The 23,869-nt window shown below is 45.8% G+C and overlaps 1 protein-coding gene across 5 annotated transcripts in view; it reads right to left on the minus strand.

The window, feature by feature from the left end:
- Positions 1–208: 208 nt before the first annotated feature.
- Positions 209–23,869, minus strand: part of LOC140413105 (protein phosphatase EYA3-like) — a 123,732-nt gene continuing 100,071 nt past the window's right edge. For 3 of the 5 annotated variants that reach the window (XM_072500880.1, XM_072500876.1, XM_072500878.1), the window contains 6 exons: positions 18,495–18,553; positions 11,651–11,811; positions 11,417–11,531; positions 10,261–10,382; positions 6,227–6,327; positions 209–1,335 (listed from right to left, as the gene is read on the minus strand). In XM_072500880.1, the coding sequence (XP_072356981.1) occupies positions 1,255–1,335; positions 6,227–6,327; positions 10,261–10,382; positions 11,417–11,531; positions 11,651–11,811; positions 18,495–18,553 (639 nt within the window). In that variant the 3' untranslated portion in view covers positions 209–1,254. Of the gene's footprint in view, positions 1,336–3,002; positions 3,420–6,226; positions 6,328–10,260; positions 10,383–11,416; positions 11,532–11,650; positions 11,812–18,494; positions 18,554–23,869 lie in introns of those variants that run through there. The other 2 variants (XM_072500879.1, XM_072500881.1) reach the window with 2 other exon arrangements.

The raw sequence follows: 23,869 nt of genomic DNA on the forward strand, positions 1-23,869 counted from the left end.
AGTTTAATTGTCATTTAATATTTGTGACATTGAACTGGGCCTGATTTATCCTCCTCTTGTGTTGCATTTAATTTGAACTGTAAAATGTGCAGACCGTACTTTGCATCAGGTACATGGGCAATTAATTTTCAAAAACTTAATTTGGAATTCACAGCTTGGAATAAGTTTGCTAATATTTTAAACAAACAGCAATAGGCACAACCAACTGTAGTTTTCTATGTCTTTTTATTCATTCTGAGATGAATTAATACACATTATTACCAGCATCTCAAATATCCAAATTGCACTAACCAGATATTTTTTTATGGGGCGTTTCGACTATAAAAAGTTTATAGCAAAGTCCACTTGTAATATCGTAAAAATATGCCTAAAGAACAATCCGAGAGGAACTGCTAACCACAGGAAATCACTAATATAGTGATTCCATCGCTGACAAAAGAAATAGAAAGATGCAAACTTCTGAGGGACAGAGGAAGAGAAAGATTGTCACATTAAGATCAACATATCATCTCCCTCCTTTACGACCATCAAGTTGTGTTGAATTGAAACGGTTCACACTGCTGCGTTTGGTACTCAATCTGGTGTGGAGTGGCACTGGGAACATTCAGAATTGGCGTACAAGCAGAGAAAGATGTTTATTAAAAAATACACAATTACACTTAAAAAGACCCCCAGCTAAAATGAAGGTCTGTTGAAAACAAAACAAAAAAATAGATAAAACTACTCCTTTAAACTTCTTGTCAAATAAATTTCCAATGCACTTCTGCAGCCGAGCTTGCCAGTAATTAAACACTGGGTTGGTCTGTAGATAATGCTGAAGTATGGATATTCAGGAACATTATACAGCAAAAGTTTCCAAAGAATATTTTGCACAAAAGCCTCAAATATTAATGCCAGCAGAGGTTTCAGTGTATTTAACATGGAGCAGACACTTGCTCAACTTTAGTCCAGCACAGGATCTTCTCCTTTAGACATTAATTTCAAAATTTTGATGTATATTAATCAAATTCTTTTTAAAAAGGCTGATAATTTACCTTCTAGAGTTCCTGCAGAGTGTGTGTATTGGCATATGTCTGCTTTTAAGTTAATGCCGGATGTTAACAAGCAGACTGTTCATAGTTCAACTGGCAACAGTCCTAACTGGTTCGTCCTGGGTTAAAGAAGAATCACGATGAACAAAATTAGTGGTCCACCCTCAAACAAGGTGCAAGGCATCTGTTGCAGTTGCTCAGCTTCTTGTTCCTTCCCAGTTGCTCACAGGTAGTCCAATTCCAGAGCTTGATACAATGATACCAGATCACCATTATTCAATATTCTCCAAAATGGCATATTGTGCTAGAATTAAGAGTATACATATAATTAAGCACATGAAAGAAGTAAACATTGCATAGTAAACGTTTGAGAAAAGATTACAAATAGAAATGGGTGCTACGTGAATAATTATTTTTTTGCTCCCTCCCTCCTTTCAACCATTTGTAAACTTTTCATTTTGCCAATGTAAACCAGAAAACAGAACCTTGTGCACTTGGCATTCCTAAATTATGTCCAGCAGTTGGCAGTCAACCTTGAGACAGTGGTTAACCTGTCTTGAAGAAGCATTACATTTTAATCTGTAAAATTATTCATTAGGTTTATAAAAGTGGGATATAAAAGGGTTAGCGGCAGACAAATTTCATAATAAATTATGCAGGGATCGTTCCCTCCGGGATACCCTGGTTCACTCCTCCATCACCCTCAACCCTCACCTTTTTCCCTCAGCACCTTCCTATGCTTTACCTCCTCCCTGCTCATCATCCAAGGGCCTAAACACTGTTTTCAGGTGAGGCAGCACTTCACGTGCACCTCCTTCAATCTGGTCTATTGCATTCGCTGCTCCCAGTGTGATCTATTCTACATTGGAGAGACTAAATGCAGACTGGGTGACCGCTTTGCAGAACACCTCCGGTCTGTCCACAAGGAGGATCCAGGCCTGCCTGTCGCTTGCCATTTCAACTCACCGTCCTGCTCTCATGTCCGTCCTTGGCTTGCTGCAATGTTCTAGTGAAGCCCAATGTAAACTGAGGACCAGCACCTCATCTTCAGATTCGGCACATTACAGCCTTCCAGATGTACATTGAGTTAAACAACTTCAGACTGTAAATTCTCTCCCCACCCCATTTTTCTCCTATCAATTATTTTTCATTTCGTCCATCGATCAGTTTTCCCCTCACTACTGTCTCCCCTCCTGTCAGGGCCATCTGTTCCCTGTTGTCCTTTGACACACTACTTATTGTTTGTTGTTCTGTCATTAACATTCTGATCCTTACTGCAGTATTTTTCAAAGTGGGGGCCGGGATGATATAAAATGGGTCGCCACATGGTCTCCAAAAATGATCCCCTAACCTTTTTCCCATTTACTCCCTGGGTGAATTCTGACTACAGTGCAGTGTGTGGCTACATGAGGCTGATGTAGAGGCCGGTGCCGTGGACTTTCTGCCTCCCTGGGTCACTCTTATAGTTAGCGCCACTGACACAGCCTCCAGCAGCCACTCCCATTTCTGCAGCAGCTGATCATCCAGGTTAGTCAGCACCTGCAACTGAAGAGTTTAAAAGAAAAAAAAAAAACAATTATCTTTAAATTTACTTCCTGCAGGTACTCCTTCTGCACAACGTTAGTTTCCAGCAGAGCTTCACAATCTTTTTTTTTCCCCGGCCTGCATCTCAAAACCAAGTGACTGCCAACTGGAATAGGTTTCCACAAGTACCCCAGTCAATAAATCAAAACCGGAGTACTTCCTTATTTAGTATCTAGCTCTAGCAGATAATTCCTTTGCGGATCTCCCCACCCCTTCAATTGGTCCATAGTCACAAAGCTGATTTATGTTTGCCCCATTCTGAACTTGGCTCTAGGGAGACGGGTGTGGGTTTGGCAAATCCATACATCCCAGTCAGGGGGGGGGAAATGCATCTGTTTAAGTACAGCTCATAGGAAGCAGAGTCAATGATCACACAAAGCGTTAACGTTCTGAATGGATGCATGTTTAATGTCTGCCACTGTTACCATAGTCAATTAATCTTGAATTTCTGTTACCAATAACATTGTCAGTGTTGATTCAATTTCTGCAACAGTTAATCTTGTTGATATCTGTTGAGTTTCAGTTACTCAACCTTTTGTCAATCAAATCTATGTTTAAAGCTGTGCTGTGTGCATAATTGGATTGATGTATATTTTAAATGGAGTGCCACTCTCCGCTCACTTTCTGAGATCAGTCGCTCTTTCAGTGAGATTGACTCTGCAATCAATGGTGAGTCTCCGTTCTTCCCCATCAGCCGAAAAGCCAGGCGTGTTTCCAAGAATTTCCTCATTTCCCCCTTCAATCACCTCCGGAGTCTGCGATCAAATGTCTCGTACACTGATATGTGTTACAAGTTATTTAAATCTCCAAATAACAAAAAAAATAAAAATACATTTTCATTTACAATTTTTTATATTGAATAATACAGAAGTGCCAACAATGAATGTGATGCTTTAAAAAGTAACTATGGAGAATCTATTGTGAATTTGGTGTGGGTTGCGAGAGGTGGCCATTTTGTAAAATTGGGTCGCTGGAAAAAAAGTTTGAAAAACACTTTAACGTGCCACGCCTTAGCCTCGATCATCAACATTTACATTCCCCTTTTGTCTAGGGTATCTTTGTCAAGCTCCACCTACTGCTGGCCCTCTACCCAGCCCCACCGCTCCACACACCCTCCCCCCAACAATATAAACCTCACCCTATCTCCAGTTCTCTCTAGCTTTCTCCAGACTCTAAGCTTTATCAGTTTTATCTCCTTTCTCTCCACATGCTGTCAGACCTGCTGAGATTGTCCAGCATTTTCTGTTTCATAAAATTAGATGCGACTTAATGAACTTCGCCACGGCCAAAGATTTCACACAGTATAGTGCATGCCAGCTTATATTCTTTAAAGACAGTCCAATTCACCCAACAAGACTAATCTGTCAATGGTTGTGCATCAGTTGTAGCATGATGTTAATAAGGAGTACACCGCACACATTGACAAAATCAAGGATAAAGTGAATTTCATTTCAATGATGATTGCTGATCATGACTGTTGAAAATGAAGAAAGCCCAAAACTAATATTCTATACCGTGTATAACAAGGCAGGTTTTCAGTTGTTTGTAAGAAACGTTATGGAATATAATTTTCCGAATAATAATAATCTTTATTAGTGTTACAAGTAGGCTTATATTAACACTGCAATGAAGTTACTGTGAAAATCCCCTAGTCGCCACACTCCGACATCTGTTCAGGAACACAGAGAATTCAGAATGTCCAATTCACCTAACAAGCATGTCTTTTGGGACTTGTGGGAGGAACCCTGAGCACGCGGAGGAAACCTCCGCACAGACAGTGGCCCAAGCTGGGAATCGAACCCGGGTCCTGGCGCTGTGAAGCAACAGTGCTAACCACTGTGCTATCAAGAACATGGCTCTGCAGAACCCCCCCCCCCCCCAACTAGTTAATAAGAAACAGTGCAGAGGCAAGACATTTTTGCAATCCACTCAATGTTACGGTCTAGTTTTCAAATATCCACTGCAGTATGTACAGAATGTATTGCAAAATCAGTGAAATCAAGATATATGCAACAACCTGAAATGAGCACAGAAAAGTGCATAAATACATGAAAACAAGCCCTTTGACTTCACTTCACAGCAGCTTTCTTACAATGGGTTTCTTCTGTGGAACGGCATTGTGACCGGATAAACTGTTTCAACGTTGTAAATAACAAACGGAAATTTAAGCAATTATCCCTGAACGATAGAGATAGGCAGGTTTATTTTTTCATACGTAGAATTTGAACCCTTATGACTTTGAGTCAGAAAACATTGCTTTCTCTTGATTAGTTTTGAAAAATTTGCCATTCTTTTTGCTGTTGTTTGTGAGCCCTTGGTGTGTGGAAACTGGTTGCTGCATATACCTGTAACATTTTGAAGCACCATTGAGACATCCAGAGGTCAGGATACTGGATACTATATAAATGCAAGTTTGTTCTTTTTCATTCACTGATGATCAAAAAAACAAAACTAATTTTCAATCTTATTTTTAAAAAAGTCTCAACAAGAAACTCTCATCCCACTTTTGAACTAATGCTTCTTTGGGGGATGGTGTATCTCAGGGAAGAGAATGTTTTAACAGAAAATATTTTAGTTTGAAGTTCACCTAGGTAGCATGCATGCAACTTGACAGGAATTCAGCAATTTAAAAAAAATCAAACTAGGCAGAAAAAGTTTAAGAAACAAAATCTGGGAAATGAAAACATTGCATTGCAAGAAAATGGTGTGGAAAACCTGAATTATAACTGAATATAATTACAATCACTCAAAAAGCTATAGCACATTCAAGGTAAAAACACAAATAAAATGCTGAACAATCAAGTTTCAGACAAATGTACTCAGACCAATGGACCAGATGGTTCGCACCATTTCTGAGATCAGGAACATGCAATCGGGTGGTAGTGTTTAGCTTACACGTGTTATACATCAGTTGGTTCGTCGGGTAGTTGTGGTGGGCACGAAGACAAGGTTAAATAAAACACATTTTGCTAGAATTTAAAATACAGCGAATGAACAAAGGTGAAACTGGAACTTTCAGGCAATATAGATTTAAAATGCATTTTGTATACAAGTGGATTCGACTCTAAAAACTATCCCTTTTGAAGAACTCCCCAACAAATAAACATACATTACAACACTTTCAAACGATCGTAGCCAATCCTTTGCTAAACCCTAACCCCGGTCAACTACTCCATCTTTTTCTCGTTTCTTGGACTTATTCCTTTATTTGTGTTGTTACAATTCATAGAAGAATCATAGAATAGAATTCCATACAGTGCAGGAGGTGGCCATTCAGCCAGAGTCCGCACCGACCCTCTGAAAGAGCACTCTCCCTGCAATCCCATAACCCCACCTAACGATTGCACACTAAGGGCCAATTTAGCATGGTCAATCAACCTAACCTGCACATCTTTGGACTATGGGAGGAAAATGAAGCACCCGGAGGAAATCCACGCAGACACGGGAAGAATATCCACAGTCATCTAAGGCCAGAATTGAACCCGGGTCTCTGATACTGTGAGGCAGCAGTGCTAACCACTGTGCCGCCCTGTGTCTACTGCTTTTGTATCAAGCCTTTGTCAATCGTGCAGGATTTACATTCACTGCAAAACATTCCAAGTTGAGCTTACCCGTTTAGCTGCATACTCCTCATCCCGACCATCCCCAATGACTACATATGTAACTTTCTTCCCAAATCTGGACACAATGCGTTCAAAACAGCTTTCTTTGCCTGGAAAAAAACAAATGCATTGCATTGATTTTACGTCCCAGTCAAGGTGGAGGCTTTGTTTACACAGGCCTCATGAATTCTTTCCACCTGTCCTTCAAGACCAACTGCTTCAAATACATTTTCCGTCCAAGAAAATAATGGTTTGCACTTAAGAAATGTTGCTGAAAAGACTCACAGGAGGAGCTATATGGAGTGTGGCAATGTGCTTGAGGTTGTGATGTTAAATTAAGGCTCCATCTATCTATTCAGATCCCTTCTCCCTCAGCATCACGATGAGAAGTGGGGAATGTTCAAATTACTATTCCTCTTTCAAGTACCACTAAAAACAGCTTGCAGTCTGTTGGGCCTGACTGGCATTGAACTGGTTGCCTCATTTACTCAACCCAGACATAAGTAATTCTGTGAAAATCCAATAGTTCAACAGCATCGAACATTTTGCTTGAGAATTGCTTTTCATGCTAACGTTCAGCTGGTGATATGATAGTTCTCTCAGGAAAATGTTCTAAGCAGCACGAAGACGTACTGTGTTTCAGTTTAAACTGGCAAGCAAAATAGATTAAACTTCAAGTCAATGAACAATGCAGATAGGCAGAGTGCACATTTACCAGCTGGTTTTAAACAAAGGCACTCAATGTAATAAAATAAGCCAACAAGATCTTTTTCTAATTTTCAATATGGCAAACTTCTCCAAATTGCAATCCACATTTTTGAAAATATTTTTCTGAAGCAGAAAATCAATGGCTCATGCTGGGAACTGCAATGTATTCACTTCTTCCAAACAATACCAACCTGAAGTCAAAGTCAAATAAGGCTTCATTTACAATGCCAACATGTCTTAACTATTCCCTTATGTCCCTAATCTACTAAGAAATTCATAGAATTTACAGTGCAGAAGGAGGCCATTCGGCCCATCGAGTCTGCACCGGCTCTTGGAAAGAGCACCCTACCCAAGCCCACACCACCCTATCCCCATAACCCAGTAACCCCACTCAACCAACACTAAGGGCAATTTTGGACACTAAGGGCAATTTAACATGGCCAATCCACCTAACCTGCACATCTTTGGACTGTGGGAGGAAACCCACGCACACACGGGGAGAACGTGCAGACTCCGCACAGACAGTGACCCAGCCGGGAATCGAACCTGGGACCCTGGAGCTGTGAAGCAATTGCGCTAACCGCTATGCTACCGTGCTGCCCTAGAGTTCTATGCTGAACTACACTGGAGGTTTAATTCAGTGTATAAAACAAACCTCAGTTCCATTCAAAGCCTGTTCACAACTGTGGTCCAGTGCTTGAACAATATTGCTCCAGAACCTAATGTGCATCATATCTATTACTGTGCATGTGGAATATGTCCTATACCCGACCAACAAGCCAAAGGTCAATGCACCAGCAAATGCAGCATGCATCAAGTGCTGCACACAACAGGCACTTTGCCTTCCTAGGACACTCAAGACAGCAGTACATGTACCTTTGAGTCATACACCTAACTGAACGAGCGCATGAGAACTTGATTGACATGATGGCAGCATTGTTAAGTGACTCCCTCGCTCAACTAGTATAACGCATGATCTAGAAAACCCCAGAATAACATTATATTTCCCTATTAGATATCCTTAGCAGTTTTGGGCATGCAATTGTGCCCAATGTGAGTCATTTTAAGATTGGCCAAACTCATTTTACTGAGATGTTTTTAGCAGCTATCCAAGACATCAAACAGTCTGAGCCAGATTCAAACTCATGGCCCACATATTAACTGAGTTGCCCTGTCCTATGTAGTTCACTTTGTTGGACTATTTGGTATTGATAACTATAATGAGACTAAATGCAAGTCTGAACAAAATATTATCTAAACAAACAGCTATTTTCATCGGCAGCAATAGCTTACTTAAATAATTTTCTCCACACCCAAGATTTCTTTGAACGAATTTGATCTAATTCACTTGAAACTTTACCATCAACAAAATGACAAATGCAACCAAAAACTTATTCCAACAGCAGCTAAAAGATCAGAATTACCCGATGAAAAGTTTAGTAAGTCAGTGATACGTTGGAACATAATACCAGTTGCTGGGATAATCAAATGTGTTGATAAGCCAATTAACTGCAAACAACTTTGAGAACATATATTGACAGATGTTAATAATAATAATTCTTATTGTCACAAGTAGGCTTACTGTAGCCACCTGGGTTGGCCACTTCCAGAGTTAAAATGGAGAATCACAAAGACTAAAGGGAAATTCAGCCAACACAGGCAAAGACTAGCAAGTGCAGAAATCATGTATATTGAAACCTGGAAAAACCAGACAGCACTGAAACCAGCAGCCATATGCATAGTAATGAGCAATTCCAAGGCACAATTGCAACAGTTAAGGTGAATAAAGTGAATAAAGCCAAGCCAGACTCCTCGGCGCCAGCAGGAGCCAAGACAAAGGAAGGCCAACGGATATTTAGGGACCGCCCAGCGATCAGGGAACAACTCCAGTATTGGAGAAATCGATCCCAGTGATCGGAAAGCAGTCCAATCACTTGGAACCAGGTACGGGGTCTGCCCCAAAAGGCGGGAAGCCCCTGGGGACTATAAAGTAGAGCCCCCCCAAGTTCAAATCGTCCTTCTTGACAAGGTCACTCAACAACGTGAAACAACCTCTGGGAGTGAACTGTCCAGCGGCCACGCCACCCAAGTAAGTCTCAAGTCAACGCTCGCTACGAGATAGGCGCTCCTAGCTACCAGTCCATACCAGCTTTTGAATCCTGCAGACTCAGGACCTGAATGAAAGACCATTTGTTCCCCGACCTGGTGGGCCAATTCCGAAGTGAAGTATAGGCCTTTTAGTGATAGGAATAGTCTTTCAAGTAGAGTTTATGCATGAGTAGTGATTTACTGTGTATAATAAATGTGTTTTGATTTGAATCTTACTAATTGGTGTGTTGAGTTATTGATCAGTACTTGAACTTGAACCTCGTGGCAGTATCATAAAGATACCTGGCGACTCTAGAGCAAAGGTTAAACAAACAGAGCAAATTACGAATTAAGAGCCAACCAAAAGTTAGCAACATTACATTAACATTGCAATGAAGTTACTGTGAAAAGCCCCTAGTCGACACATTCCGGCGCCTGTCCTGTTACACAGGGAAAATTCAGAAAGCCAAATCACCTAACAGCACGTCTTTGGGGACCTGTAGGAGGAATCCAGAGCACCCAGAGGAAACCCATGCAGACACAGGGAGAACGTGCAGATTCCACACAGACAGTGACGCAAGCCGGGAATCAAACCTGGAATCCTGGAGCTGTGAAGCAACAGTGCTACCCACTGTGCTCCGTGCCGCCCACGGGTCATATAGGGTCATACAAGAGCTAATACAGGAGTCATTAACAATAGGGCAGGTTATTGGAGGTCAGAAAAAGACCCACAGAAGCTGATGCTCTGCCACCAACGTGCAGCAGCAGCCGTGTACAATCTACAACCTGCACTGCAGCATTCATCAATGCTCCTTAGGTAGCATCTTACAAACCCACAACCACCACCATCGAGAAGGACCAGGGCAGTGCGCTGCGACACATGGGAAGGCCAGCACCTGTTGATAATTATTTTCCTGCCACCAAACATTAAGCCAAGTAAATAAACAGGTGGGGTGCTTCCAGGACCCTATCCAAGTTAGACCATGATTAGTTGTAAAAGTTTACACAACAGTGACATGCTTAAAATATTCTATATATCGATGCTACTTGAAGTGTTACCGGAATTTCCATCAGAATAAAATCATAAGACAACATGAATTCCAATTTATATCAGGCTTTCTTTGCAACAATGTGTGAAGTTTGAAAAATATTACGCAACTAGCCATGCCAGTGGAGGGTTATTTGATTATCTATTTGAAAAACATCCAAAGACATTAACAAAATAACATTGAAACCAAACCCCTTACCTATTTTTGTGGCACTGTAAATATTTTCAATAGGGAAAATGTCACCCAATCCATACAGCAACACTTTAGCCAGAGCTGGAACTAGTTGTGTGGTGGTGACAAGGATGTTAACACAGTTCCGTCTGGAATTTAAAAAAAGACTCCAACTAGTCTTTATTCTCTAAACATATATTACCCTCTTTCCCCTTTCTTTTGAATCTTTTTTGTGATCAAGCTGAAATCAGTCATTTTGGCTGCCAGCTTCAACATCTTATAAAAGCAAGTTACTGCGGATTCTGGAATCTGAAACCAAAGAGAAAATGCTGGAAAATCTCAGCAGGTCTGGCAGCATCTGTAGGGAGAGAAGAGAGCTAACGTTTCGAGTCCAGATGACCCTTTTCTCTCCCAACAGATGCTGCCAGACCGGTAGAGATTTTCCAGCATTTTCTCTTTTAGTTTCAACATCTTGTTCCCTTTTCGTGTCAGCCACCCTTGAGCTCTTTCCACCATGGTCATTAGTGCTTGAATGTGGGCAGTTTTGTATATGGGGTCAACTGCCTACTAGAACCTAGATTGAAAGCTTCAAATTAATCTTACTTATGAACAGTAGACAGATTTCAGCCAATTTTTCCATTTAAAATAATAGGTAGAAAATTATATGCAGCATATGTCCAAATTCCCAATCTGCATTTATGGCAGGCAAGACTTCCCAAGCATGCAAAGGCAGCAAATTATAACTTCTATTTTCTCTTTTTAAAAAAAATAGAATTAGTGTACCCAATTCTTTATTTTCCAATTAAGGGGCAATTTAGCATGGTCAATCCATCTACCCTGCACATCTTTGGGTTGTGGGGGGTGAGACCCACGCAGACATGGGGAGAATGTGCAAACTCCACACAGAGAGTGACCCGGAACCAGGATCGAACCTGGGGCCTCGGCGCCGTGAAGCAGCAGTGCTAACCACTGCCCCACCGTGATGCCCTAGCAAATTATCAGTTCAGTTTATTCCTCGAATATGCTTCCAAACAGAGTTTATTTAAATCTGAATGGGCTTTTATTTGAAATCCTAATCACTTGTTCAGATGTAGAATGCAGCACAACGATGAACAGCAGAACGATTAAATAAACAGTCGGCAAAATTCCAAAACCTTAAGTTTTTATCAATCAATTCAGCTACCTTGACTGGATTAGCAATAATGATTTCAGTGCAGTTGCTAGCCAGGAGTCAGTTAAAATTTCGACATCAGCTCTTAATTGCTGTAAGGAATCCTTCTTGGCTGGGTTGAGCAGCTCTGTTGAAACAATAAAGTGACACTTGTTCATTTTTCTTCATCTCTTTAGCAATGATTGTTGTGGAGTGGAAAAATAATTTTCAAGGCAGCTACACCGAACTTTGTTGTAAGAAACTTACCTCCGACATTTGTACTGTATGTGTTGTACGTTTCTTTCACACGTCGATATCGAAAGGCCAGCTTTCTCATCCAATCAATACCTCCCTGCACACCACCTCCTGAGGAAAGGCTCGAACCAGACACTGATCCATGAAAACCATCAGTGGCAAAGTTGTAGTTCCTGAAACCAGAGAGAAAAAAATAGCTTCCTACAAGATCTTGGTTAAATGTTAAAAAAAAACCTTAATCAACATAGCATGCACAAAGCTATACGATGCACTGGAACAGTGCCTTGAGCCTGTTCCGCTTATAATTTAGGTCATGGCTGATATTTATCTTAACTTCATCTACCTCTTTTAGAATCCCTACAGTGCAGGAGGCCATTCAGCCTATTGAGTCTGCATCGACCCTCCGAAAGAGTATCCTACCTAGGCCCACTCCCCCGCTCCATCCCCGTCCTCACCTAACCTGCACATCTTTGGACACAAAGGGGAAATTTTGGCATGGTCAATCCATCAAACCTTGATTCCATATTTCCTAATGCTTTTAGCTAACAAAAAAATCAATGCCGCTTTTAAATTTCACCCCCAGCCTCAAGAGCCTTTTTCAGGGAGAAGAGTTCCAGATTTCCACTAATCTTTGTGCAAAGAAATTCAACATTTCAGAGAAAGGGGGAACAATGTGACCAACTAGCCTCAGGTGGTTATCAATTTCAACCATAACATTACATTCAAACATATGAATTAACAGGAGGAATCCACTTGGCCCATCGAGCCTGCTCCATTATTCAATAAGATCAAGGTTGATCTGATTGTAAACTCAACCCCACATTCCTGCCTACCCCGATAACCTTTGAGTTTGCTACGCCCAATAAACTTTCACTCCCTTGTTTATCTTCCTCTGCCTTTAAAATATTCAACGGCTTGCTTTTACCAGCTTTTGTGGAAGAGGAGTTCCAAAGACTCACTACCCTAAAAAGAAATTCTTCTCCTGTGACTTAAATGAGCGACCCCTTAATTTTAAAGCGTTCTAGATTCACCCACAAGTGGAAACATCCTTGCCACATCGACCCCTCAGGTCCCTCAGGATCATATATGTATCAATCAAGTCATCTCTTACTCACTTCCGGTTGCGGCGATGCGGAGCTAAGCCGCACATTTCGGCGGCTCCCGCTAGAACGGACTTTTGGGCTCTCCAGAGGAGTCCCAACGGAAATCTTTCGACCAATTCCCGTGTGGGAAGGTGAGAGCAAGGTCCCCCTTCTGTCGTGTATGGAGGGGACCAGAAGTGGAGCGGGGGAAAAAGTGGCTTTGGAGCAGCGGCAGAAACGAGGGGGAAAATACAAGATGGCGGAGGGCGGAGATCGAGCAGCATGGGGGCCGGATCAGCAGGAGTTTCTCAGGCGCTGCGTGGAGGAGCTTAAAAAGGAGGTGCTGGCGCCACTGCTGACGGCGATCGAGGGGCTGAAGGAGACCCAGAAGGCCCAGGAGATAGAGCTCCGGGAGGTGAGGGACAAAACCAACGAGAACGAGGACGAGATCTTGGGCCTGGCGGTGAAGATGGAGACGCACGTGGCGCTGCACAAGTGGTGGGCCACAAGATTCGAAGACCTGGAGAACAGGTCGAGGAGGAAGACTCTCCGGATTCTGGATCTCCCTGAAGGGGTGGAGGGGGCCGATGCCGGGGCGTATGTGAGCACGATGCTCCATTCGCTAATGGGTGCGGAGGCCTCTCCGAGCCCCCTGGAGCTAGAAAGGGCTCACCGGGTCCTGGCGAGGAGACCCAAGTCCGGCAAGCTGCCAAGGGCGATAGTGGTGAGGTTCCATCGTTTCGCGGACAGAGAGAGTGTCCTGAGATGGGCCAAGAAAGAGCGGAGCAGTAGATGGGAGAATGCGGTGATCCGAGTCTACCAGGACTGGAGCGCGGAGGTGGCAAAGAGGAGAGCTGGTTTTAATCGGGCCAAGGCGGTGCTGCATAGAAAGAGGCTGAGATTCGGAATGCTGCAGCCAGCGCGACTGTGGGTCACATTTCAGGATCGACACCACTATTTTGAAACGCCAGAAGAGGCTTGGAACTTTATCCAAACGGAAAAATTGGACTCAAACTGAGGGTCTGTGGTTGTCGGGGAGATGTTGATTGTATACAGGGTTGTAAATATGTTTCCACGGGTGGGACGATGGATGGGGATGGGAGAAGTGATTTGATGGGGAGACTGTGGGGAATGTGGGCGTTTGTGCTGGAGGGAGGTGAGACCCGGGGATGGGGGAATTGGGATAAGGCCGCAACAGGAGCTGCGCAACAGGGGGCGGGGCTGGCTCAGGAAAGCGCGGGCTTTTTCCCGCATTAGGGAAGGGCGGGGGGGGTGGAGGAGCGCAAGGTGGAGGAAGGATTTCCAAACCGGGGGGGGGTCAACGAGAAGGCGGGGGAAGCCGGGGTCAGCAGGAGTCAGCTGACTTACGGACGTATTATGGGGGGGGAGCAAAAGAGCTAGATCCGGATCTAGGGGGGGGGGGGGGGAGGAGAGAGCCCCCCAATCCGGCTGATAACGTGGAATTTCAGCGGCCTAAATGGGCCGGTTAGGGCTCGAGTGTTCGCGCACTTAAAGGGACTGAAGGCAGACGTGGTCATGCTTCAGGAGACAGATCTGAAGGTGGCAGACCAGGTCAGGTTAAGAAACGGATGGGTAGGACAGGTATTCCATTCGGGGCTGGATGCGAAGATAGAGGGCTGGCAATTCTGGTGGGGAAGCGGGTGTCGTTTGAGGCCAAGAACATAGTAGCGGACAATGGAGGTCGATACGTGATGGTGAGCGGTAGATTGCAGGGGACGTGGGTGGTATTGGTAAATGTATACGCCCCGAACTGGGACGATGCTGGATTCATGAAGCGTATGTTGGGGCGCATTCCGGACCTGGAGGTAGGAAGCTTGATAATGGGTGGGGATTTCAACACGGTGTTGGACCCAGCACTGGATCGCTCCAGATCTAGGACTGGAAAGAGGCCGGCTGCGGCCAAGGTGCTTAGGGGGTTTATGGACCAGATGGGGGGAGTGGATCCATGGAGATTTGCCAGGCCTCTGGCCAGAGAATTTTCTTTTTTCTCCCACGTACACAAAGCCTACTCACGGATAAAAAATGTTGTTCTGGGTAGGGCGCTGATCCCAAAAGTGGACGGAACGGAGTATTCGGCCATAGCCATTTCAGACCACGCCCCGCACTGGGTGGAACTGGAGTTGGGAGAGGAGAGGGACCAACGCCCGTTGTGGCGGCTGGATGTGGGACTGCTGGCAGATGAGGTGGTGTGCGGGAGTGCATTGAATATTTGGAGGCCAACGACAACGGGGAGGTGCAGGTGGGGGTAGTATGGGAGGCGCTGAAGGCGGTGATTAGGGGAGAGTTAATCTCCATTAGGGCTCATAGGGAGAAGAGAGAGGGCATGGAAAGAGAGAGGTTAGTGGGGGAGATTTTGAGAGTGGACAGGAGATATGCAGAGGCCCCTGAAGAGGGACTACTCCGGGAGAGGCGAAGTCTCCAGGCGGAGTTCGACCTGTTGACCACAGGGAAGGCAGAGGCACAGTGGAGGAAAGCACAGGGGGCGACGTATGAGTATGGGGAGAAGGCGAGCCGGATGCTGGCACACCAGCTCCATAAGAGGATGGCAGCGAGGGAGATAGGTGGAGTCAAGGATGGAAGGGGAACTACGGTGTGGAGTGCGGTGAAAGTAAATGGGACATTCAAGGCCTTCTATGAGGAGCTGTACAGATCCCAGCCCCCAGCAGGGGAAGAGGGGGTGTGACGATTCTTGGACCAACTGAGGTTCCCGAGGGAGGAGGAGCAGGAGGTGGCTGGTTTGGGGGCGCCAATTGGGTTGGAGGAGCTGATTAAAGGACTGGGGAGCATGCAGGCAGGGAAGGCCCCAGGACAGGATGGGTTCCCGGTTGAGTTCTATAGGAAGTACGTAGACCTGTTAGCCCCGTTGCTGGTGAGGACTTTCAATGAGGCAAGGGAGGGGGGGACCCTGCCCCCGACAATGTCGGAGGCGATGATCTCTTTGATCCTGAAGCGGGATAAGGACCCACTGCAATGTGGGTCGTACAGGCCGATCTCGCTCCTCAACGTGGATGCGAAGTTGCTGGCAAAAGTGCTGGCTACGAGGATCGAGGACTGTGTCCCGGGGGTGATTCACGAAGACCAGACGGGATTTGTAAAGGGCAGGCAGCTAAACACCAATGTGCGGAGGATTCTAAGCGTGATAATGATGCCATCGGTGGAGGGAGAGGCGGAGATAGTGGCAGCTATGGACGCGGAGGAGACCTTTGACCGAGTAGAGTGGGAGTATCTCTGGGAAGTGTTGCGGAGGTTTGGGTTCGGGGGAAGGTTTATTAGCTGGGTTAAGCTCCTATATAGAGCCCCGGTGCGAGTGCGGTTACGAATCGGCGGAGGTCGGAGTATTTTTGGCTGTATCGAGGGACGAGGCAGGGGTGCCCCCTGTCCCCCCTGTTGTTTGCATTAGCAATTGAACCTTTGGCCATGGCATTAAGGGAGTCCAGGGAATGGAGGGGGGTGGTCCGAGGGGGAGAGGAGCATCGAATGTCGCTGTATGCAGATTCTAAGGGAGTTTGGGGACTTTTTGGGCTATAAGCTCAATGTAGGGAAAAGTGAGCTCTTCGTGGTGCAAAGAGGGATAGATGATCTACCGTTGAGGAGGGCAGAAAGAAGCTTTCGGTACTTGGGGATCCAAATAGCTAGGAGCTGGGGGACCCTGCATAAACTTAATTTAACGCGACTGGTGGAGCAGATGGAGGAGGACTTCAAACAATGGGACATGTTGCCACTCTTGCTAGCGGGCAGAGTACAGTCGATTAAAATGGTGGTCCTCCTGAGGTTTCTTTTTGTGTTCCAGTGCCTTCCAATTGTGATCACCAAGGCCTTTTTTAAGAGGGTAGGCAGGAGCATTATAGGGTTTGTGTGGGCAAACACGACCCCGAGGGTAAGGAGGGGGTTTCTGGAGCTTAGTAGAGATAGAGGAGGGCTGGCGTTGCCGAATCTGGGTGGCTACTACTGGGCAGCCAATGTGGCGATGATTCGTAAGTGGGTGATGGAGGGAGAGGGGGCGGCATGGAAGAGGTTGGAGATGGCGTCCTGCAAAGGAACGAGCCTGGGGGCGCTGGTGACAGCACCGCTGCCGCTCTCGCCGACAAGGTACACCACGAGTCCGGTGGTGGCGGCAACGCTAAACATCTGGGGCCAGTGGAGACGGCATAGGGGTGCAATGGGAGCCTCGGTGTGGTCCCCGATCAGGGGTAACCATCGGTTTGTCCCAGGAAGGATGGACATGGGGTTTCAGAGCTGGCATCGGGCAGGGAGTAGAAGAATGGGGGACCTGTTCATTGATGGGACGTTTGCGAGCCTAGGGGCGCTGGAGGAGAAGTTTGGGCTACCCCCGGGAAACGGGTTCAGGTACATGCAAGTGAGGGCGTTTGTGAGGCGACAGGTGAGGGAATTTCCCTTCCTCCCGGCACAGGGGATTCAAGACAGGGTGCTTACGGGTGTATGGGTCGGAGAGGGCAAGGTGTCGGCGATATACCAGGAGATGAAAGAAGAGGGGGAGGCTTTGGTAGAGAAGCTGAAGGGTAAATGGGATGAGGAGTTGGGGAAGGAGATTGAAGAGGGTCTGTGGGCTGATGCCCTGAGTAGGGTTAACTCTTCTTCCTCATGTGCCAGGCTTAGCCTGATACAGTTTAAGGTTATTCACAGAGCACATATGCCGGGGACGAGGCTGAATAGGTTCTTTGGGGTGGAGGACAGATGTGGGAGGTGCTCAGGAAGCCCGGCGAACCACGCCCATATGTTCTGGTCGGGCCCGGCACTGGATGGGTTCTGGAGGGGTGTTGCGAGAACTATATCGAAGGTGGTGAAAGTCCAGGTCAAGCCAAGTTGGGGGCTAGCACTATTTGGAGTGGCGGACGAGCCGGGAGTGTAGGAGGCGAAAGAGGCCGGTATTCTGGCCTTTGCGTCCCTGGTAGCCCGGCGGAGGATCTTGTTAGTGTGGAAAGATGCGAAGCCCCCCAGTGTGGAAGCCTGGATAAATGACATGGCAGGGTTTATCAAGTTGGAGAGAATAAAGTTTGCCTTGAGGGGGTCTGTGCAGGGGTTCTCCAGGCGGTGGCAACCGTTCCTATACTATCTCGCGGATGAAGTTCGGTCATCAGCAGCAGCAACCCAGCAGGGGGGGGGGGGGGGGGTTCCTAGGGGCACTTGAGCAAGAAAATACATAAATGTTTGGGAAAGTCGATATGTGCGGGAGGAATCCAATGTACAAAGTTCTGTATTATGTTGATTTGATATGTTTATGGCTTGCTATGCGACCTTTCTTTTCTTTTTTTTTGTTACGGGGGGGGATTTGTATGGTTGAACATTTTGTTGAAAAATTCTTAATAAACATTTTTTTTTTTTTAAGTCATCTCTTACTCTTCTGAACTCATAGCCTGTCCAACATTTCCAACCTTTTTTTCATTAGGCACTTCACCCAATCCAGTCCAAAGATGTGTAGGTTAGGTGGATTGGCTCTGCTAAATTGCCCTTAAAACGTGTCCAAAATGGGGTAGATGGGGTTACTGGGAAAGGGTGGAGATGTGGGCTTAAGTAGGGTGCTCTTTCCAACGGCTGGTGCATACTCGATGGGCTGAATGGCCTCCTTCTGCATTGCAAATTCTATGATTCTATGATTAGTTCAGTAAATCTTCTCTGAAGTGCTTCCAATGTATTCACATCCTTCCATAAATAAGGCGACCAATATGACATTCTCTCTTAGAACATTAATGCACATAGCATAAGACTTTAAACTGAAATATAAAATTGATTACGTTAAGTCTTGTCCATTGTCATCAGCTGCAACATCTTCCACATGAACTTGATCGCACTCCTATAGAATAAGCAAAACAAAAATCATGAACGCGGAGTTATACAGCGGTCAAGTTTTGATTTCTAGTCTCCACATTAACATTAGAGGCAAAACAGTAAGCCAATCACATAGGTTCTATGCCAATTAGCACCAATAACCCATGAGATTCTAGACATATTTCCCGATGCAAATTATTCTACCTAGTTTGTAAACAAGTCTAAAAGTGGTCCTTTGTTAGCCTTCAAAGAACTGGAATACAGAATTAGATGAAAAAAACAGACTAAGTGATCGAATGTTTATAGATGGTCAAAATATCTTAGTCTTCCTGGGTAAGATGTGCAGGTTAGGTGGATTGGCCATGCTAAATTGCCCCTTAGTGTCAAAAAGGTTAGGTTGGTTACGGGGATAGGGTGTGGGTTTAAGTAGAGTGCTCTTTTCAAGGGTCGTGCAGACTCGATGGGCCAAATGGCCTCCTTGTACACTGTAAATTCTATGATTATATGATTCCTATCAGTCACTAATAAGGACAGGGTCTTATTTTGAATTGACCTTCCATGTTCATTCTCTATCTGCCCTGAAAATGCATAGTCTTTGCTCAGCATGACCTGAATAATCAAGAGGATATTTGAAAACCAGCACTGATCCATAATCTATCATTTTGTAGCAGAAGATATTAGCACAAAATAGATCTGCAAAGGTTTTTGCAAATTATTTTTTCCCCCCGTGCTTCAATCATCAAATGATCAGAGCTTAAAAATATTTTTTTTATTCGATTTTTACCATTTTACACATAAAACAAAACAATGCAAAACGAGAACAGAAGCCCCACCGCCCCCCCCCCCCCCCCACCAATCAACACTTCAATAACTCAAAGAATAGCCCCTCCCCCGCCCAACTGACGGAAACCATTCTTTAAAGTGAAGAATAATAATAATCGCTTATTGTCACGAGTAGGCTTCAATGAAGTTACTGGACAGCCTTGATCTCTTATGGAACCCCTCAAATGCCCCTCTCAAGGTAAACATAACCTTCTCCAAGTACAGGACCTTCATCAGGTCTCCGAGCCAGACTGAGGCACTGGACGGAGACGCCGACCTTGACCCTAACGGGACCCACTTTCGAGGAATCAGTGAGGTGAAGGTTAAAATGTTTGCGACCCTCTCTTGTCTGCAGCTCCAGCAAGCCCAATACCCCAAATTGGCCCCCAGGGGTCTGGACTCCAAATCCAAGTGCACGATCGCCGACATGGTGCTGAAAAAAGACCCCCCAAATTTCTCCAACTTCAGACAGGATCACAGAATATGTATATGGGTGGCGGACCTCTCCCATACTGCTCGTAAGTGTCCTCCACCCCTCAAACAACCGGCTCATCCTCTACCTCGTCAGGTGCCCCCTGTGCACCACCTTTAAATGTATTAACCGCAGCCTCACACAAAAGGTTGAAGCATTCACCCTCCGCAACACCTCACATCACAACCCTCCTCCAGCACCAGCTCCTCCTTCCACCTGGCCTCAACCCCCTCCAGGTCCACCTTATCCCCCTCCAAAATCTTCCCACAAATTGCCAAGATGACCCACCCCTCCAACCCCATCACCGACAACACCACCTCCAACAACGAGGAGGGAGGCGTCACTGGAAACATCGGGAAAACCTTCCTTGCAAAGTCCTACACCTGCAAATACCTAAAGGCCTCCCCCATGGGATCACAAGCTTCTCTGTCAACCCCTCCGAACTCGCAAACTACCCTTCTAAAAATAAGTACTCATTTCCATCATCCCCCGCTCCTCCCATCCCTGAAACCTAGCATCCAGTATCGCCAGCTCAAACACATAATTCTTTAGAATATGGAGCAAGGTAAATGAGCTTGTTGCGCACATTGCAATTGGCTGGTACAATGTTGTGGGCATCACAGACATGTGGCTGCAAGGGGATCAGGGCTGGGATCCAAATATCCAAGGATATGTGTCCTATCGAAAGGACAGGCAGATGGACTAAAGGGGCGGGGTTGCATTGTTAGTAAGGAATGAAGTTACGTCAATAGCAAAGAGTGATATAGGGTTAGAAGACATAGAATCGCTGAGGGTAGAGTTGAGGAATTGCAAAAGTAAAAAGACCCTGATGGGAGTTATGTACAGGCCACCTAGCATTAGTCAGGATGTGGTGCAAAAAATAAATCAGGAGATAGAAAAGGCATGTAAAAAAGGTCAATGTTACAATAATCACGGGGGACTTCAATATGCAGGTGCACTGGGAAAATCAGGTTGGTAGTGGATCCCAAGAAAAGGAATTTGTAGAATGTCTACAAGATGTTTTTTTGGAGCAGCTTGTGACAGAGCCTACAAGGGATCAGGCAATTCTGGATTTAGTGATGTGTGATGAGGCAGACTTGATTAGGGAATGTAAGGTGAAGGAACCCTTAGGGAGCAGTGACCACAATATGATAGAATTTACCTTGCAGTTTGAGAGGGAGAAGCTGGAATCAGATGTAACGGTATTACAATTGAATAAGGGTAACTACAAGGACATGAGGGAGGAGCTGGCCAGAGTTGATTGAAAAAGGAGCCTAGCAGGGAAGACAGTGGAACAGCAATGGCAGGAGTTTTGGGGGATTATTCGGGAAGCACAATAGAAATTCATCCCAAGGAGGAGGAAACATGCTAAGGGGAGGACAAGGCATCCATGGCTGACGAGGGAAGTCAGGACAGCATAAAAGCAAAAGAAAAAGCATACAAACCGGCGAGGATTAGTGGGAAGCCAGAGGATTGGGAAACCTTTGAAGCAGAGGACAACTGAAAAAGCAATAGGGGGGTGAGGGGGGAGAAGATGAAATATGAGTGCAAGCTAGCAATATAAAGGAAGATAGGAAATGTTTTTTTTTCCAATACATAAAAGGTAAGAGAGAGGCAGAAATATACATTGGACCACTGGAAAATGTGGCTGGAGGAGTAAAAATAGAAAACAAAGAAATGGCAGAGGAACTGAATAGATACTTTACATCTGTCTTCACGGTGGAAGACACCAGTGGGATACCAGAGCTCCAGGAGAATCAGGAGGCAGAGGTGAGTGCAGTGACCATCACTAAGGAAAAGGTTCTGGGGAAACGGAAAGGTCTGAAGATGGATAAATCACCTGGACCAGATGGACTACACCCCAGGGTTCTAAACGAGATAGCTGAGGAGATTGTGGAGGCCTTGGTGGTGATATTTCAGGAATCACTGGAGGCAGGAAGGCTCCCAGAGGGCTGGAAAGTAGCTAATGTAACACCGCTGTTTAAGAAGGGAGGGAGGTAGAAGACGGGAAATTATAGGCCGGTTAGCCTGACTTCAGTCATTGGTAAGATTTTACAGTCCAGTATTAAAGATGAAATCGTGTAGTACTTGGAAGTGCATGATAAACTAGGACTGAGTCAGAACGGCTTTGTCAAAGGGAGGTCATGTCTGACAAATCTGTTAGAGTTCTTTGAGGTAGTAACAAGGAATTTAGACAAAGGAGAACCAGTGGAAGTGATTTATTTAGATTTCGAGAAGACTTTTGACAAGGTGCCGCATAGGAGACTGTCAAATAAGTTAAGAGCCCATGGTGTTAAGGGTAAGATCCTGGCATGGATAGAGATTGGCTGATTGGCAGAAGGCAGAGAGTGGGGATAAAGGGTTCTTTTTCAGGATGGCAGCAGGTGACTAGTGGTATGCCTCAGAGGTCTGTGCTGGGACCACAACTTTTCACAATATACAGTAATGATCTGGGACTTCTGGTGGCGTATGCGAGCAGGGCGGCCGCATCAAGAAGACCTCCCGCCGGTGGCCACGATTTGCGGCGCTTTTGGGGATTTCCCCGATTCATTGATCACCCCCCGACTATCGTCTGCCTTTGGGCCCGTCACGGGCAGCTAGCGGGGCCGGTTTAAAAACCGGCGAAGAACCCCGCGCAGGTGTCGGGCGGCAGGGGCTGAGGCCCAGCGCGGAGGTCGGAGCAGCGGGGGCGGTGCCAAAAGGAGGCCGAGGTGGCAGGCCTGAGGCCAGGGTGCAATGTAGGTGGGATGTCCCACATCGGATGGCTCCCACCTAGGATGAAATAAGAAGGCTGAAGTCCGGTCCCAGGGGAACTCTGGGGGAATGTAAAGGAGAAGAGAAAGAAGTTTTAAAGAAGTTTGGTGAAAGTTTTTTTTTCTCCCCCTTTTTTTGTGTGAAGGAAGAAAAATTGCTTTAAATAAAAAAATTCAGATTGTTGAAGGACAGGAGAGTGAAAGGGGGAAGAAAATAAAGGAAAAACAATAAGCCGCTAAAGGATGCGAAGAGCAGCGTTGAAGAAAGGACGAAACACGGGTTCGCCGCTGAATGAGAGGACGAGCGAAAGTGCTAACAAGATGGCGGAAGCCGAACCACATGGTGGGGCCGCACTACTTACGGTGGAGAAGATGACCGAGGTGATGGAGGTGGAGCTGGAAAAACAGTTTGCGAAGCACATGGAGGCCTTGAGGAAGGAGACGGCAGTCGCATTGAAGTCATTGGTGGAGGAGGCAATCGCCCCGGTGATGGTAGCTGTGGCAAAGACATCGGCCGAGGTGAGAGAGCAGGGCGAGAAGATGAAGGAAGTGGAGGAGACCGTGTCACAGCACAGCGACCAGTTCACCTCAATGGGGGACGAGCTGCGGAGGGTGGTGGAGGTCAACAGAGGACTCCGAGCAAAGCTCGAGGACTTGGGAGAACCGCTCAAGGTGGCACAATGTGAGAATTGTGGGCGTGCCCGAAGGGACGGAGGGCCCAAGGCCAACACAATACTTCGCTAAGAAGTTGGCGGAGCTGATGGGGGGGGGGTGAGTGAGAACCCCTCCCGGTTCTCGACCGAGCTCATCGGTCATTAAGCCCAAAGTGAACGAGCCGCCAAGAGCAGTAATTATCTGCTTCCATAAGTTCTGCATGAAGGAGAAGGTATTAAGCTGGGCGAAGCAGAAGCGCGAGGTGCAGTGGGATGATAGTGCAGTTCGTATCTACCAGGACTTGACGGTGGAGTTGGCAAAAAGACGAGCGGCTTTTGGGCGAGTGAAGACGGTATTGTACAAAAAGGGGGTGCGATTTGGTATGGTGTACCCGGCAAAGCTGAGGGTAACGTATAACGCCAAAGACTTCTATTTTGAGGGCAGAAGGCTTGGGACAGACGTGAGGAACGGAACTGGACGAGAGACTGTGGACTGTGTTTGGGCAGCTGGAAAACGTACAAATGTTACAACTTTCTTTTTACTGATGTGTATTGTAATTTACTTCTCTTTGCATTGTTACAGAGTTCAAGTTGATGGTTGGGTTGATTGGCGTTCTGTGTTGCGATGGTTAAATCTTATG

This window comes from Scyliorhinus torazame, chromosome 1, assembly GCF_047496885.1.
Source record: "Scyliorhinus torazame isolate Kashiwa2021f chromosome 1, sScyTor2.1, whole genome shotgun sequence".
Taxonomy (NCBI): domain Eukaryota; kingdom Metazoa; phylum Chordata; class Chondrichthyes; order Carcharhiniformes; family Scyliorhinidae; genus Scyliorhinus; species Scyliorhinus torazame.